This window comes from Anopheles gambiae, chromosome 2, assembly GCF_943734735.2.
Source record: "Anopheles gambiae chromosome 2, idAnoGambNW_F1_1, whole genome shotgun sequence".
Lineage (NCBI taxonomy): Eukaryota > Metazoa > Arthropoda > Insecta > Diptera > Culicidae > Anopheles > Anopheles gambiae.
Window position 1 is genome coordinate 38,038,711 of NC_064601.1, and position 12,268 is coordinate 38,050,978.

At 45.0% G+C, this 12,268-nt stretch overlaps 2 protein-coding genes across 5 annotated transcripts; both read left to right on the plus strand.

Moving 5' to 3' along the window:
• The first annotated feature begins 673 nt into the window (after window positions 1-673).
• Window positions 674-7,388, plus strand: LOC1270939 (facilitated trehalose transporter Tret1). Of its 4 annotated transcripts, none has more exons than XM_309670.4 (5): window positions 674-917; window positions 5,443-5,577; window positions 5,645-5,800; window positions 5,889-6,140; window positions 6,208-7,388. In XM_309670.4, exons 2-5 carry the CDS (start codon window positions 5,457-5,459, stop codon window positions 7,125-7,127), a joined length of 1,449 nt encoding a protein of 482 aa, XP_309670.4. In that variant the 5' UTR covers window positions 674-917; window positions 5,443-5,456; the 3' UTR covers window positions 7,128-7,388. The 4 variants fall into 4 exon arrangements, with proteins under 4 accessions (XP_309670.4, XP_003436496.2, XP_309667.2 ...); XM_003436448.2 differs by lacking the exon at window positions 674-917 and adding an exon at window positions 1,863-2,182; XM_309667.4 differs by lacking the exon at window positions 674-917 and adding an exon at window positions 4,068-4,632.
• A 2,018-nt stretch (window positions 7,389-9,406) lies between these two features.
• LOC1270938 (facilitated trehalose transporter Tret1) lies at window positions 9,407-12,136 on the plus strand. Its single transcript, XM_309666.5, has 3 exons — window positions 9,407-10,003; window positions 10,150-10,305; window positions 10,383-12,136. Exons 1-3 carry the CDS (start codon window positions 9,940-9,942, stop codon window positions 11,585-11,587), a joined length of 1,425 nt encoding a protein of 474 aa, XP_309666.4. The 5' UTR covers window positions 9,407-9,939; the 3' UTR covers window positions 11,588-12,136.
• Window positions 12,137-12,268: the final 132 nt, after the last annotated feature.

Below are 12,268 nucleotides of genomic sequence, written 5' to 3' on the forward strand. Positions count from 1 at the left end.
ACTTTCATTGCACTTCTATTGCTGCTCGAAAAAAAAAAACAACAGCTCGAACAATGGAAAAGCTTCACAGGTACGTTGCACACTCAACAGATGGCGCCACTGTCTGGGGGAAATTTTCCGCGAAGAAAATAAAACATCCCACGTGGCGCGTAACCGACGCAACTGTATTTATGTTGTGGTTGTTATTGTTTGACCGTCACATTATTGCAACAAATGAAAGGATCGATGGCGGTACCGACAAGTGCCGCTGCACAGAAGCAGTTTAACAAACATTACTCACGGAAACTAGCTGAACGCGGCAGGCAAAAGGTGTTTGCATTGTGATACCAAAGTGTCGGCCATATTAATCATTACATTGACTGGCGACGCCACGTTTCCTGTTTTTCACGTGTACTTTGTTAAAATGAGCAACAGCCAGGGAGTGGTGGGTGTCGATGGGTTTTTTTTTCCTGTTGCTTTTATAATAAACGAATTTTTGAACGTCCATCAAAATGCATTTTTAAGCCGCCCAACTGCAGCCGACTTAAATCAGCTCAATGTCAGGGCGTCTGTTTTGCCATTGAAACAATTGAGTGCTGACGACGACACTGGGTGTTTGGTTTGTGTAGGAATGTTTGTTAATTTCACAGCCATGCTGTTTGCAATGACTTCCTGATAACGTTTTCTCTGTTATGCCTTCTCGATTACCGATTATGGCGGCCGTTCGGGAATGACGCGCTGACAAGAGTTCATCAGTTCGGTGCGATTATCACCGGATCGCGAATCTTTTCTGGTGGCTGTATTCTGGTTTCTTTCACACTGGACCTGACGAAAGATTTGGAAGTTTGCGTTAAAACACAAGTAGCCGTGCCGGGAGAAGTGTGGCGAAGTTCAAAGGTCAGCGTTCGTTGGTGCTCAGCAGGAGCATCAGCGGCAAGGTGAGTGTTAACTTTGTGTTGAAATTGAAATTGTGTTTTAATGTTTTATTTTTTTTTGGAGCATGACTCACTAATACTAACACATGATATATTCCCGATATAAAATTATCAATCAAATATTAATAATATTAAATGAAAAAATTCACAGAATGGCCCAGAAGTCACTGAATGCATCAGATAACGAGTTGTTTATTTAATGATAAGCATGACGCCTATCACTTTCAAAATAGGCATGAGAGAGTTAAAAAATATAAATGAAAGTTAAGGAATAGTTTTAAAGTTTTGGGTTATTTTTTCTCAAATTAAATTATTAATTTTGGCAAATTAATCATTGACAAATTTCACCAATCCACGTTTTACAAATATCAAACATTGTAAAAATGGAAACATGTTTGTTTAACTGTCACAAAACCTATGTCGAAGGCGGTGAATATTAATGTCTGAAAATTTATCTAAGATCAGCTTTAACGATCTCAGAGGTCACGCAAAGCATGTTTGCCATTTTAAGCTCCGCGACAATCACGTGGCGATCTTAATCGCTCGTCAACCATTTTTACCTGCCACCCGCGTCGGCGGGAAGAAAGAAAAACTCATTAAGAAAAAAGCAGACGACGTGCTTTGCTTACGTATATGTGGGAAAACTGTGGCAGACGCTTTATATCTCCCTCCCACCGGTACTTTTGGGGCGCCTCCATCGCTGATGATCGTTAATTTCCCTTACCAATTTCCATACCCCCGCTCGGTGCATCACGGGGGGAAGTACGGAAAATGGTAAACAACGGAGAAATAGTTGTAAAAAGCGTTTTGCTCCATCATCATGCACGGAAGCAGACACACACACACACACACAAATTCACACAGATGGAGTGGGCAAAGTGAGCAGCTACTTTCCCTCTCCATGTGGTCGGTTCTGATAAGTTGATTAAGCGCTGTACTTGCCATGATTCTCGAACGGACAAAGCAGCGGGTGTGGCGTTTGGGGCGGGCATGCATCAAATTTGCATTGTGCACACCAGCAGCATTCCGACGGTCGAGCGATTATCAAAGCCAGCCTAGATTGACTGAGGCCAGCTCGGGGGAAGCTTCAGTGTTGTTTGAGCGATCAGTACAGGCGGACTTGGTGATCGAACTCGCTCCCGCTTTAAGTGATTAGCTACTTATTGTTTCACTATTTTGTACTTCAGAGTATATTAGTGATAAAACTCGTTCGCATTGATTGTTGTTGATTCACTAAGCAGAAGTGAGGGCAAAATGTTTCCACAATGGTAATTCAAGTTAATTTCAACATGTTTACTATCTTGCCATTCAATCAAATTAAACGTTAGCGCCGTGTAGTTATAATTATTGTTAAGATATTTTAATTAAATCTGCTGTATTAATACTGTGCCTGTGTGATTAATTCAAATCGTATCCCATGCCGGAAGTGCGTTTAATAAACAATGCGTACGGAAAGGGCTGGCCCTTTCCAGCAGGGTTTCGAAGGTCAATTATTGCATTGAAACTTTTTAAGATCGTTACGCACTCCCATTCCCCCACTTGATCAGTTTGAGTGTAGCATTTGATAAAAGATTAGTTGTTTTTCGGTTGAAGTGCAACTGTTTGCTGCATCGTAGCACAGCCAACAGTAGTTGCAAATGTGGTATGCCGCCAATCGATAGGCTTTTGTTTAACCAGCCCCTATTGAATCATATGGCACGTGTTTGCTATCAACGAGGCGGAAGATAGCCATCGGACAGACGGTGTATTTGTTTGCTAGCAAAGAGTAGAATGCATAATAGAGCAAAATGGTTTATTTCTTCGACATGGAGATCATATCTAGCGTGGATTACAATATATTTTTTAAATTAGACACCAAACCAAAGGTAACCACATCATATTGTAGTGACGGTTATGATAAACACTTTTTAATGCTACAAAAGTTCATATACATTTCTTCTTGCTTCATAAAAAAATCAATACTATGATATTTTGACGTAATTCATAAATAAGCTGGTTTATAATCCCAGAGCAAGGAGCGCTTCTAACCTGTAAAAATTCATAGACCATTTACGCTTATTGTATATGCTTCTGTACTTTGGATTATCCAATTAATCCAATTATCCAATACATACTTGTTTGTATAATCATCCTTCATAACATTTTGTTTCAATAAAGTTTGTAGTATTGCCGAATTCATTCACACTATCGAATCATTCATTTCTTCCGCAATATTCGATTGAATCGACTTCATTATTATATCATTTACTTTATCTACGCATTTAGCTAGTGCTATCTACCTACAGTTACTTCAAAAGACGTTCACGATCCATCGAACACTTGTGTGGTTGATTTTTTTCTCTTCATGTTATTGGTCAATGAAAATAACCAACACAATAAAAACCAGCACACTATAACGCCTGTTTCTAGTAATGTGTAGTAGTAAAGTTCAGTTGATAATTTGCTCCACATTATTTGTGCAACGCGACGCCCTATCTGCTGACGTCCATGCACTCTTTGTTATGGTTGCGTTATGGTAGGCGGTCAGCCCGAGATACGGAGCAACTGCCCTATAGCGCAAACCTTGATCATCTTCAGTGTTCGTCGGGAGGTGATAGACAGCAAAACGTAAAATAGTTCCAGCTTTGTTGATCGTTTGATCGTAAAACCAGACGATCGTTTGACATGATTTACAAACTTGATTCCAACGCCCATGCCGCTCGGTCCCTTTTCTAAGCCATTTGCACAAATAAATAGCCATTTCTACGTGCGCAAGCTGACCGAGAATAGGACCGCAAGGTTTATCTCAATGGGCCTAGTATGCTAATACCAACTACATTCCCGTTCTCTACCAAACTTAAGATTTGTTTATCAAATGTGAACTTGAAATCTCACCCCCATATCCGGTGTCGGTGTAACGGGTAGTGGCAGCCAGCAACCTTCATGATGACCGATGACATCTTCATGTAGATGGGACAGGTCCATTGCTCCAGCAGATTGGTGGCGTTGCGGTAGCTTTGCTTGAACGCGTGCGGCAACGTGAGCAACGGGGCAAAGAAAACAAGCGCCTAATTAAAACGCTGCTAACGCACAACCGCGCGGGGGGCATTGGGGACGACATCGCATAAGAGGTGCCAAAGCTATCAAATAAAGCAGCCGGATCGATGATAATGTTTCCTGAAGCGCGAGCGTAGAATGCACGTGCGCAGTGATCGGCACGCTTCCGTTTTTGTTGTACGGTGTTTAGTAGTTGTCGTATTGACAAGTTATGTGCAATCGTGCTGTGTTTTGTATTTATTATTATTTTATTTTAATTGAACTTTTACCAGTACTTTTGATATTGCATCTCGTTTTTGATTAACTATTAGCATTACGATCATTAAATCGATGATCGCATGACACGTTCCTTGCACTTATCATTTCTCGCGATCGCCGTTAGGACACTTGCATTTCACGGTCACCCCGGCGGCCGAGTATTGCACGATCCAATGTCGGACGTTGAACGAAGAATCCATTCTAGCCAGGAACATCGGACAACTTGACTAGAGTTGCGATCTCCTTGACGCAAAACGGAATCCCGGTGTGAAGGTGTGGTTTTATGGTAGATTTTAAAACTTACGCGCACTTACCGGCACGAGCTTAGTCGTGCTTAGTCCGTTGACGTCGGCATACCATCGGGATATAGCTGGAGAAGATAGAGGAAATAGAGCGCACCGAGCATGACGTTCTATGGTTCAGTGTAAGTGTAGTGAAAGAACCGTTGAAAAGAAAACGGTCTACAAAGGAGCAATTTAAATGTTGATGTTGGTTTAGTGTTAGTTAGTGGCAATGGCAATAGAAAGAGTGATGGAGCATCAATAGTAGTGCTAAATTGAGTAACAAAATCCGATGCAAGATGGACAGAGTGTGCAAGTGAATAATGTCTATGGATCGGGAACTTCTAACAAATTGTCCGAGCGCGCTGACTCGGATAGGAATGCTCAAGTGTCTTCGTCGTTCTGCCACACCTCTGGTGCATCGTACCCTACCCACTTCACCTGGCTGGTGCAGCTGATAGTGTAGCGTGTGGGTAAACACAACACTGCGCTGGAGGCTCCTTTCTTCCGTCACATTTCCTTGTGTTTGTCTGTTTATGTTCGGGGAGTTCCTTCGAGTGCTACCGCGATTGAGACACCGCACCGGGTGTATTTAAGAGCCCCGATAGCCTACATACGGCATTTCATTCGATCGCTGACATTGACCAACCATTGACCGGTCGAGACGCGTGTGACAGGTCTCCCACTCGCACGTTCATTATCATCCTCCTTCTTCTGCACAGCGCGTTAGGCGAACGACGGTGGCAAAAGGACTATTCTGGACAGTACAGTTAACAGTGTAGGCAGTTGTTTATTATCTGAGCACTTTTGTGTTATGTATTGGGCGCATTCAAATTTAGGGGTGTTTGTGTACTCATTTATATGCTTGTGTTTGTGTCCAGTGTGGTGGACTTTAAGTTTCCACGGAATAAAAATAGTAATTTTATTTGTGTTTGTGTTACATTCCACAACAGGGCATCAGTGTTAAATGAATCCTGCTGAACTCAATCAGTACCAACCTGTCGCTACCTTTGAGAAGCTCGAAACCTCACACTTCTGCAAGATGGAGAAGGGTAGTCCATCACGCCAGTTTATGGCTGGCATTATCGGTAAGGAAAAAGGGATGTGAAATTTCTAAGAGTTTAGTAATGAACAAACCATTATCCGATGTCTTAGTTAATCTGGCCTCAGTTATGGTCGGCACGTCGCTAGGCTGGACCTCACCGGTTGGACCCAAGTTTGCCTCGAAAGATACCACACCGCTCGATACGATCCCAACGGCATCGGAAAGCTCATGGATCGCATCACTAGTAGCAATGGGTGCATTGATTGGTAAGTGATCAATTCAAAGATACCTTGCTAGAGGAATATTTCTAGTGGAAAGGAGTTGTGTTAAACAATAAACTGTCTTCTATATCAGCACCCTTCATTGCTGGCCCATTGGCGGAACGAATTGGCCGTAAGTTCACACTGCTGGGGAGCTCCATCTTTTTCCTCGTATCGTTTATATTGCTGCTGACGACAGAAACGGTAGTGCAGGTGCTGATTGCCCGGTTCATCCAAGGACTGGGCGTTGGCTTTGTGATGACCGTCCAAACCATGTACATTGGTGAGATCGCCAGCAACGAGTACCGCGGTGCACTCGGATCACTTATGCAGTTGTGCATCGTTAGTAAGTATCTTAGAGTATCTCGCGTTTACTTGACCATACCTGACTGCTAATGCTTCATCCCTTCCAGCTGGCATCCTGTACGTGTACAGCATTGGCCCGTACGTTTCGTACCATGCGCTGCAGTGGGCCTGCATCGTCCTGCCGATCGCATTCGATGCAACGTTCTTCTTCATGCCCGAAACACCGGCCTACTACATCTCGAAGGGTGATAAGGAAAAGGCCGTGGAGTCGTTATGTTTTCTGCGCGGCAAAACCGTGGACGGTGTGCAGGAGGAGCTGCAAGAAATTTCCACCACGGTCGAGGAGTCGCTCAGGAACAAAGGCTCCGTAATGGATCTGTTCCGGAACGCGGGCAACGTAAAGGCGCTGATCATCTGTGCCGGTCTGATTAGCTTCCAGCAGCTGTCCGGCATCAACGTGATACTGTTCTACAGTCAAAACATCTTCGAAAGCACCGGCAGTAGCCTGTCGCCGGCCGTCTCGACCATCCTGGTCGGTGCAGTGCAGGTGCTGGCGAGCGGTGCCACCCCACTGATTGTCGATCGGCTGGGACGGAAGCCCATCCTGCTGACGTCCGCCGGCGGTATGTGCATTTCGCTCGGCACAATGGGGCTGTACTTTTTCCTCAAGCACACGGAATCACCGTCGGTGGACAGTCTCGGCTGGCTACCGATCATGTCGCTGATCGTGTTCGTGACCGTGTACTGCATCGGGTTCGGGCCGCTGCCGTGGGCCGTGCTGGGTGAGATGTTCCCGGCGAACGTGAAATCGATCGCTTCGTCGATCGTTGCCTCCACCTGCTGGGTGTTGGGCTTTATTATTTTGCAGTTTTTCGCCGACCTCGATAAGGCGGTCGGGTCGCACTGGTCGTTCTGGATCTTTGGCATCCTGTGCGCGGTTGCGTTCGTGTTTACCTTCACCACGTTGATGGAAACCAAGGGCCTCAGTCTGCAGGAGATTCAGGATCGACTGAACGGTAAGGTGTAAGGTGCGGTTCGGGCCTGTAGCGATTGACTCATGGGTTTGTTTTATCTACTAACACCACCATTGCGATGGTGGTAGTGTGGTGCTCAAGAAGCAGATGCTATTAGAGTTTACTGTTTGTTTTCTTCCTTCCGCTTCGTCAGTGTAGTTAGCTTTCACCCGCACCAAAGTGATACGTTCGTTAGGGTCATACGAGGTAACGAACGACTGTGTTGAATGTATTGTGTTAATTTACTTAAATAAAAGTATATGTGGTATAAAGTGCTGCTCGCGTTTGTATGAGTGTGTCTGTTTACATGTACATGCTGCCTTTACGCAAAAAGTAGATTTTTGTTTAATTGCAGAAGTTTTTAGATTGTAAAAATGAAAATGTTGTGTGAAACAAAGTTAACAAGCTAATGTCTTTACTAATGGATTAGTTACAGCAATAATTGTACAGCTTGTTTAAAGGTAAAGATTTAAATGTGTTGGTAAATTATAGCGAATAACATATAAAGTTGTAGTTGTGGAAAAAAAACCTTCTACAATACATGAATGTAATGGTATAGTTTTTACCCTTCAGCGCAACTAGTTGTTTAATGCGTTTTGTAAAAATTCAGTGATTCAGAAGCCTCTGATTAATTACACCTACTACAGTGCAATGCCAATATAAAAGGGTCAAATTTTTAAAAAGTTAAAAAGAGGATCAAGCTACCACTCGTATCACTATAATACTGTTATATTTATACACATACCTTGAGACTATTGGTAAAATATCAGACATTTACTTTTTTTGTAATTGCGTTAGAGGGCAATTTCTATTGAAATGCTGCTATTGTTGAATGCAATTTTAGAACTGAATAAGTGAATAACAAACTTTTTATAATAAGTACCGATTTGATTTTATTGTTTCACATAAAGAATTGTTTTGCGTGATATTAACTCAGATTGAAGTCATAAATGAGAAATTCATGAATAGTTGGAACACGTTAACAAAACATGTTCTTACAATTCAATGAAAGAGAAGCGCAGGAAGATGCCGTTACTGTTTATATGGACAAATTATATACATATAAATTTAACTTCAAAAGCCTTTACTATTGAATACAAAAAATAATAATTCAAACATTTTCTATCAGAGCATTGGTGTTTACTATCTTAGCCGTAACATGAGTGCCCTCTAAGGGAGAGTTCCCTGTAAAAGCTCCCTACAAAGGCAAAGTTTCCCCATTCCTAGTTTAACAAACTGTAACGTTAACAGAAACTCTTTCCTCTTGTTAGCTTTGCATCGCATGTCGTATCCTGCGAATCGTATGTCACTATGATCAAATACGTGCCAGTACACTCGAATGCGTACCACAACAGTTGAACTACATTCTACTACTCCGACGAGTTGCCAACTCACATGACTTAGCAACATGACCGTTGTCGGTTCAATCCTCGTATGTACGACCCTCTAGCAAAAATAGACTATTCGTGTGCGCGGTACTTAAAAAGTCGATAAATCCTGTTTAGATTGGCATAAACGCAACTAATCTTATAATAACATAAGGCATCACGGCACAATGTAACATCAACACAAAATAAATAACAAAGAGTATCACAGCAAGAAATACAGGTTAACATAGGGAAATCCAGTCAAAAGAGTCATAGTGTGCATTATATCTGGTAGCCATCGCAGTCAAAGGTTCATTATCGCTTTATGCACGTCTAGTTTGGTCAACTCTTAGTAGCCTAAAGTTTCTTAAAGTACGAGCAGGTACATGAAAATTAACTCTAGCTAAAAGGTTAGTGAATCTATCTCTCCTAGGCTGCTAGGCTCCTAGGCAACTGCTGCAGCAGTTGTTTTTAAATATATTTTTTATGTTTAAAGACATCCTTGACTCCCCCCATAACAGCGATTCGTAATTGATGGATGACGCTTGAGTGCGCTTGCACTCAACCGACAAAAGCTTCGACACGTGCGTTTCGTAAGACATGAGCTTTTGTGTGGTTCGGAACCTGGCTACGATCATGGGGCTTTTGTCGGATGGGCACAAGAGGCGGTCTGATTTTGTTGATTGTTTTTCTTTGCTTTCTTTTAAAAGCAAAAGAAGCATAACTGTTCACGGTGCGATAAGAAAATGTAAGCTATCTGTTTGGGTAAGCCACGAGCATCTTGATGGGCTGGAGAGGGGGGGGAGGGAATGGGGGAAAGAATAATGCCGAGCCGCTCCGCCGAAGCAAGATGAGGCGAGTCGTTTTTTTTCGTGACATCCCGATCGACAACACTAAAAAGCGCATAACAAAAAACTAAACAAACGAACAATTGACGGCGGCAATGGGAGATTAAGCGCGACAGTGGTTGCGTTTAATTGGTAATCGGTAATGAGCCAGCGTTCTGGCGAGGTCTGTTACGAACCGGGCCGCGGATTGCCGGTGGTCAGTCAAGAGCTGAAGCTCTTTGAAGTGAGTCGCGCGGACCAGGAGACATCGCCGACTAATCGGTGTGGAGTGTGTTTGGAGTGACATCAGTTTTAATTGAATATATGATTCCGCAGCAGTCCTTCAGTAGATTGCTTTCGATCATCGCACTGTTTAATGTACTTTTGCCTGTGGCTGTTTGTCGGGATTGTCAATTAGCGTACCTAGTGCAGTATCGATAAAGTGCTAACTAGCTCTATCCGATGTTGGAAGTATAGCGCACAAAGCTTTTACTTTCCTGGTGCAATTGATGTGTCATCGTGTACTGTAACAGTGTACCCCAAACAGATAGCCAGAGATACCGCGTGAAGGTAATAGTCTGGTGGTATTCATAGACTTGAGAAGACATCAATCACTCATCCGACCCATTATCATGATGTGGATCAATGGTGTTGCACTTTTGCGCAACAAATGCCAGTACCTGGCGGCAATACTGGGTGAGTAGCTACGACATCGGTGGAAGAGAGAGAGTGACGCGTGGCAGCAATAAGCTTAAAAGAATGCCTTATTGGGGGGCCACGTTTTTCACGCTCATTACGCATGCCAATGTGACTTTAGACGTGTTGTGGTGTTCTCGTTCCAGCCAACCTTTCCGTCGTCTGTACCGGTTGTGCGATGGGCTGGACATCGCCGGTCGAATCAAAGCTTACCCATCCGAAGCACTCCCCACTGCCAACAGTGCCGACCGATGCGGAATTTTCCTGGATAGGCTCAATACTGGCGCTGGGATCGTTGGCCGGTAGGTCAAGGTGCATTCCAACGAGCTCGTACTGATATCTGATCGTTCGCTGTGCATGGCCTTTTCTATTCTTACAGGACCACCAGTGGCGGGCTATATCGCACATCGGTTCGGTCGCAAGTTGGCCCTCCTTACCGGTGGCCTTCTCTTTGCGATAGCATTCATCCTTTTCGTAACGGCCCGGTCCGTGGCGCAGCTGCTAGTCGGGCGCTTTCTCCAGGGCTGCGGAATAGGATTCGCCCTTGCCATCACACCGCTGTACGTGTGTGAAATAGCGACGGCACAGCGGCGCGGATCCCTCGGCTCGCTGGTGCAGGTATCGATGACGCTCGGTATGCTGATGGTGTACAGCATCGGTCCGTACGTAAGCTACACCACGATGCAGTACATTCTGCTCGCCGTTCCGCTGCTGTTCTGTGCCGCCTTCAGCCAGATGCCCGAGACGCCCCACTACTATGTGTCCCACGGCCGGTACGCGGACGCGTCCCGCTCGCTCGAGTATCTGCGCGGCGAGTGCATCGAGGAGCTGCAGGACGAGTTTGGATCGATCCAGCGCTCGGTGGAGGATTCGATCCGAAACCGCGGTACCATCGGGGAGCTGCTCCGCGACCATGCCAACCGGCGGGCTCTGTTCATCTGCACCGGCATCATCGTGTTGCAGCAGCTGTCTGGCATCAATCCAGTGCAGTTTTACGCGCAAACCATCTTCGAGAAGACGGGCACCGCGATCCGGCCCGAGCTGGCGAGCATTATCATCGGCGGCGTGCAGGTGGTTGCAAGCATGATAACGGTCCTAACCTTGGACAAGCTGGGCCGCCGGCCGTACCTGCTAATCTCGTCCGGCGGCATGTGCTGCGCGCTGGTCGCCCTCGGGACCTACTTCTATCTGGAGACGCAGCGCGTGGCCAGCGGCCTGTCGCTGGACCGGCTCGCCTTCCTGCCCGTCCTGTCGCTGGTCGTGTTTACGGCCGCGTTCTGTCTCGGCTTTGGCCCGATCGCGTGGCTGCTGATAGGGGAGATGTTTGCGCCGAACATCAAATCGTACGCTTCCTCGATCGTGTCGAGCAGCTGCTGGGGCGTTGCCTTTTTCGTCCTGTTTTACTTCAGCTCGCTCGATGCGGCGATCGGCACGCACTGGCTGTTCTGGACGTTTGCCATCTTCACGGCGGGTGCGTTCCTGTTTACCTACCTGTTCGTGATCGAGACGAAGGGTCTGTCCCTGCCGGAGATTCAGGCGCAGCTCAACGAAACTGCTCGAATCTTAAGCGATGATAAGCCGTAAAACAAAAATGGGGGCAGCCGGCTTTGCGTTGATTACACGGCAACGCTTGGGTGGAATTATCGGCAACCGTAAAAGATTTGTTTGTCTGCAAGCACTTTGTGTGGTGTTTGAAGTGTGTGACTCGAAGGTGCGCTAACTGGATTGGAGTACGTCTATCAGCGTCCCGACAGTTGCCGCGCTTTGAACAGTCATAACGTTTCTTCCGTCGTCAATCGGATTTACCAAGGATCAATCGTTTAGGGCACTCGAGTACAACGATTAGAAACTGTACAGCCAATTAATCCGTTGCAATTAGGATCTTCAGAAGTGGCGGTGGAATGTATCGTTTATAGGTTTGTTGTTTTAGTACGGCAACGCAAGCGTTTCGTCAAAGGCAATAGTCAATTAATTAGTCATTTAATTAGGGCCGGTTCCTAAGGTTAACTTCCCGTAGGCAAGAGCGCTTCCTCAACATTGTAATCAATTGTAGTCAATAAATAGTGAAAAGATCACTTAAGAATAAATACGTTGGTAGATAATAAATAACTAAAATTAGTATCGTTACACAAATTGTGATGTGTTTCTACTCCATTACGCAGCAAATCGTTGAATTTAAATCAGAATCAGTTAGTGGATTTTGAGTTCAGTTCCAGTGGATCAGTTCCTAGACCTCAAAGGAATTGAGTTCTGTTTCAGAATCGT

Excerpts from the sequence above, each read along its gene's own strand:
- LOC1270939 (XM_309670.4), top strand. The coding sequence starts at position 5,457 with ATGAATCCTGCTGAACTCAATCAGTACCAACCTGTCGCTACCTTTGAG. Across the intron at positions 5,578-5,644 it reads GTTTATGGCTGGCATTATCG|TTAATCTGGCCTCAGTTATG; the intron begins GTAAGGAAAAAG and ends CCGATGTCTTAG. Across the intron at positions 5,801-5,888 it reads AGCAATGGGTGCATTGATTG|CACCCTTCATTGCTGGCCCA; the intron begins GTAAGTGATCAA and ends CTTCTATATCAG.
- LOC1270938 (XM_309666.5), top strand. The coding sequence starts at position 9,940 with ATGATGTGGATCAATGGTGTTGCACTTTTGCGCAACAAATGCCAGTAC. Across the intron at positions 10,004-10,149 it reads GTACCTGGCGGCAATACTGG|CCAACCTTTCCGTCGTCTGT; the intron begins GTGAGTAGCTAC and ends TTCTCGTTCCAG. Across the intron at positions 10,306-10,382 it reads GGCGCTGGGATCGTTGGCCG|GACCACCAGTGGCGGGCTAT; the intron begins GTAGGTCAAGGT and ends CTATTCTTACAG.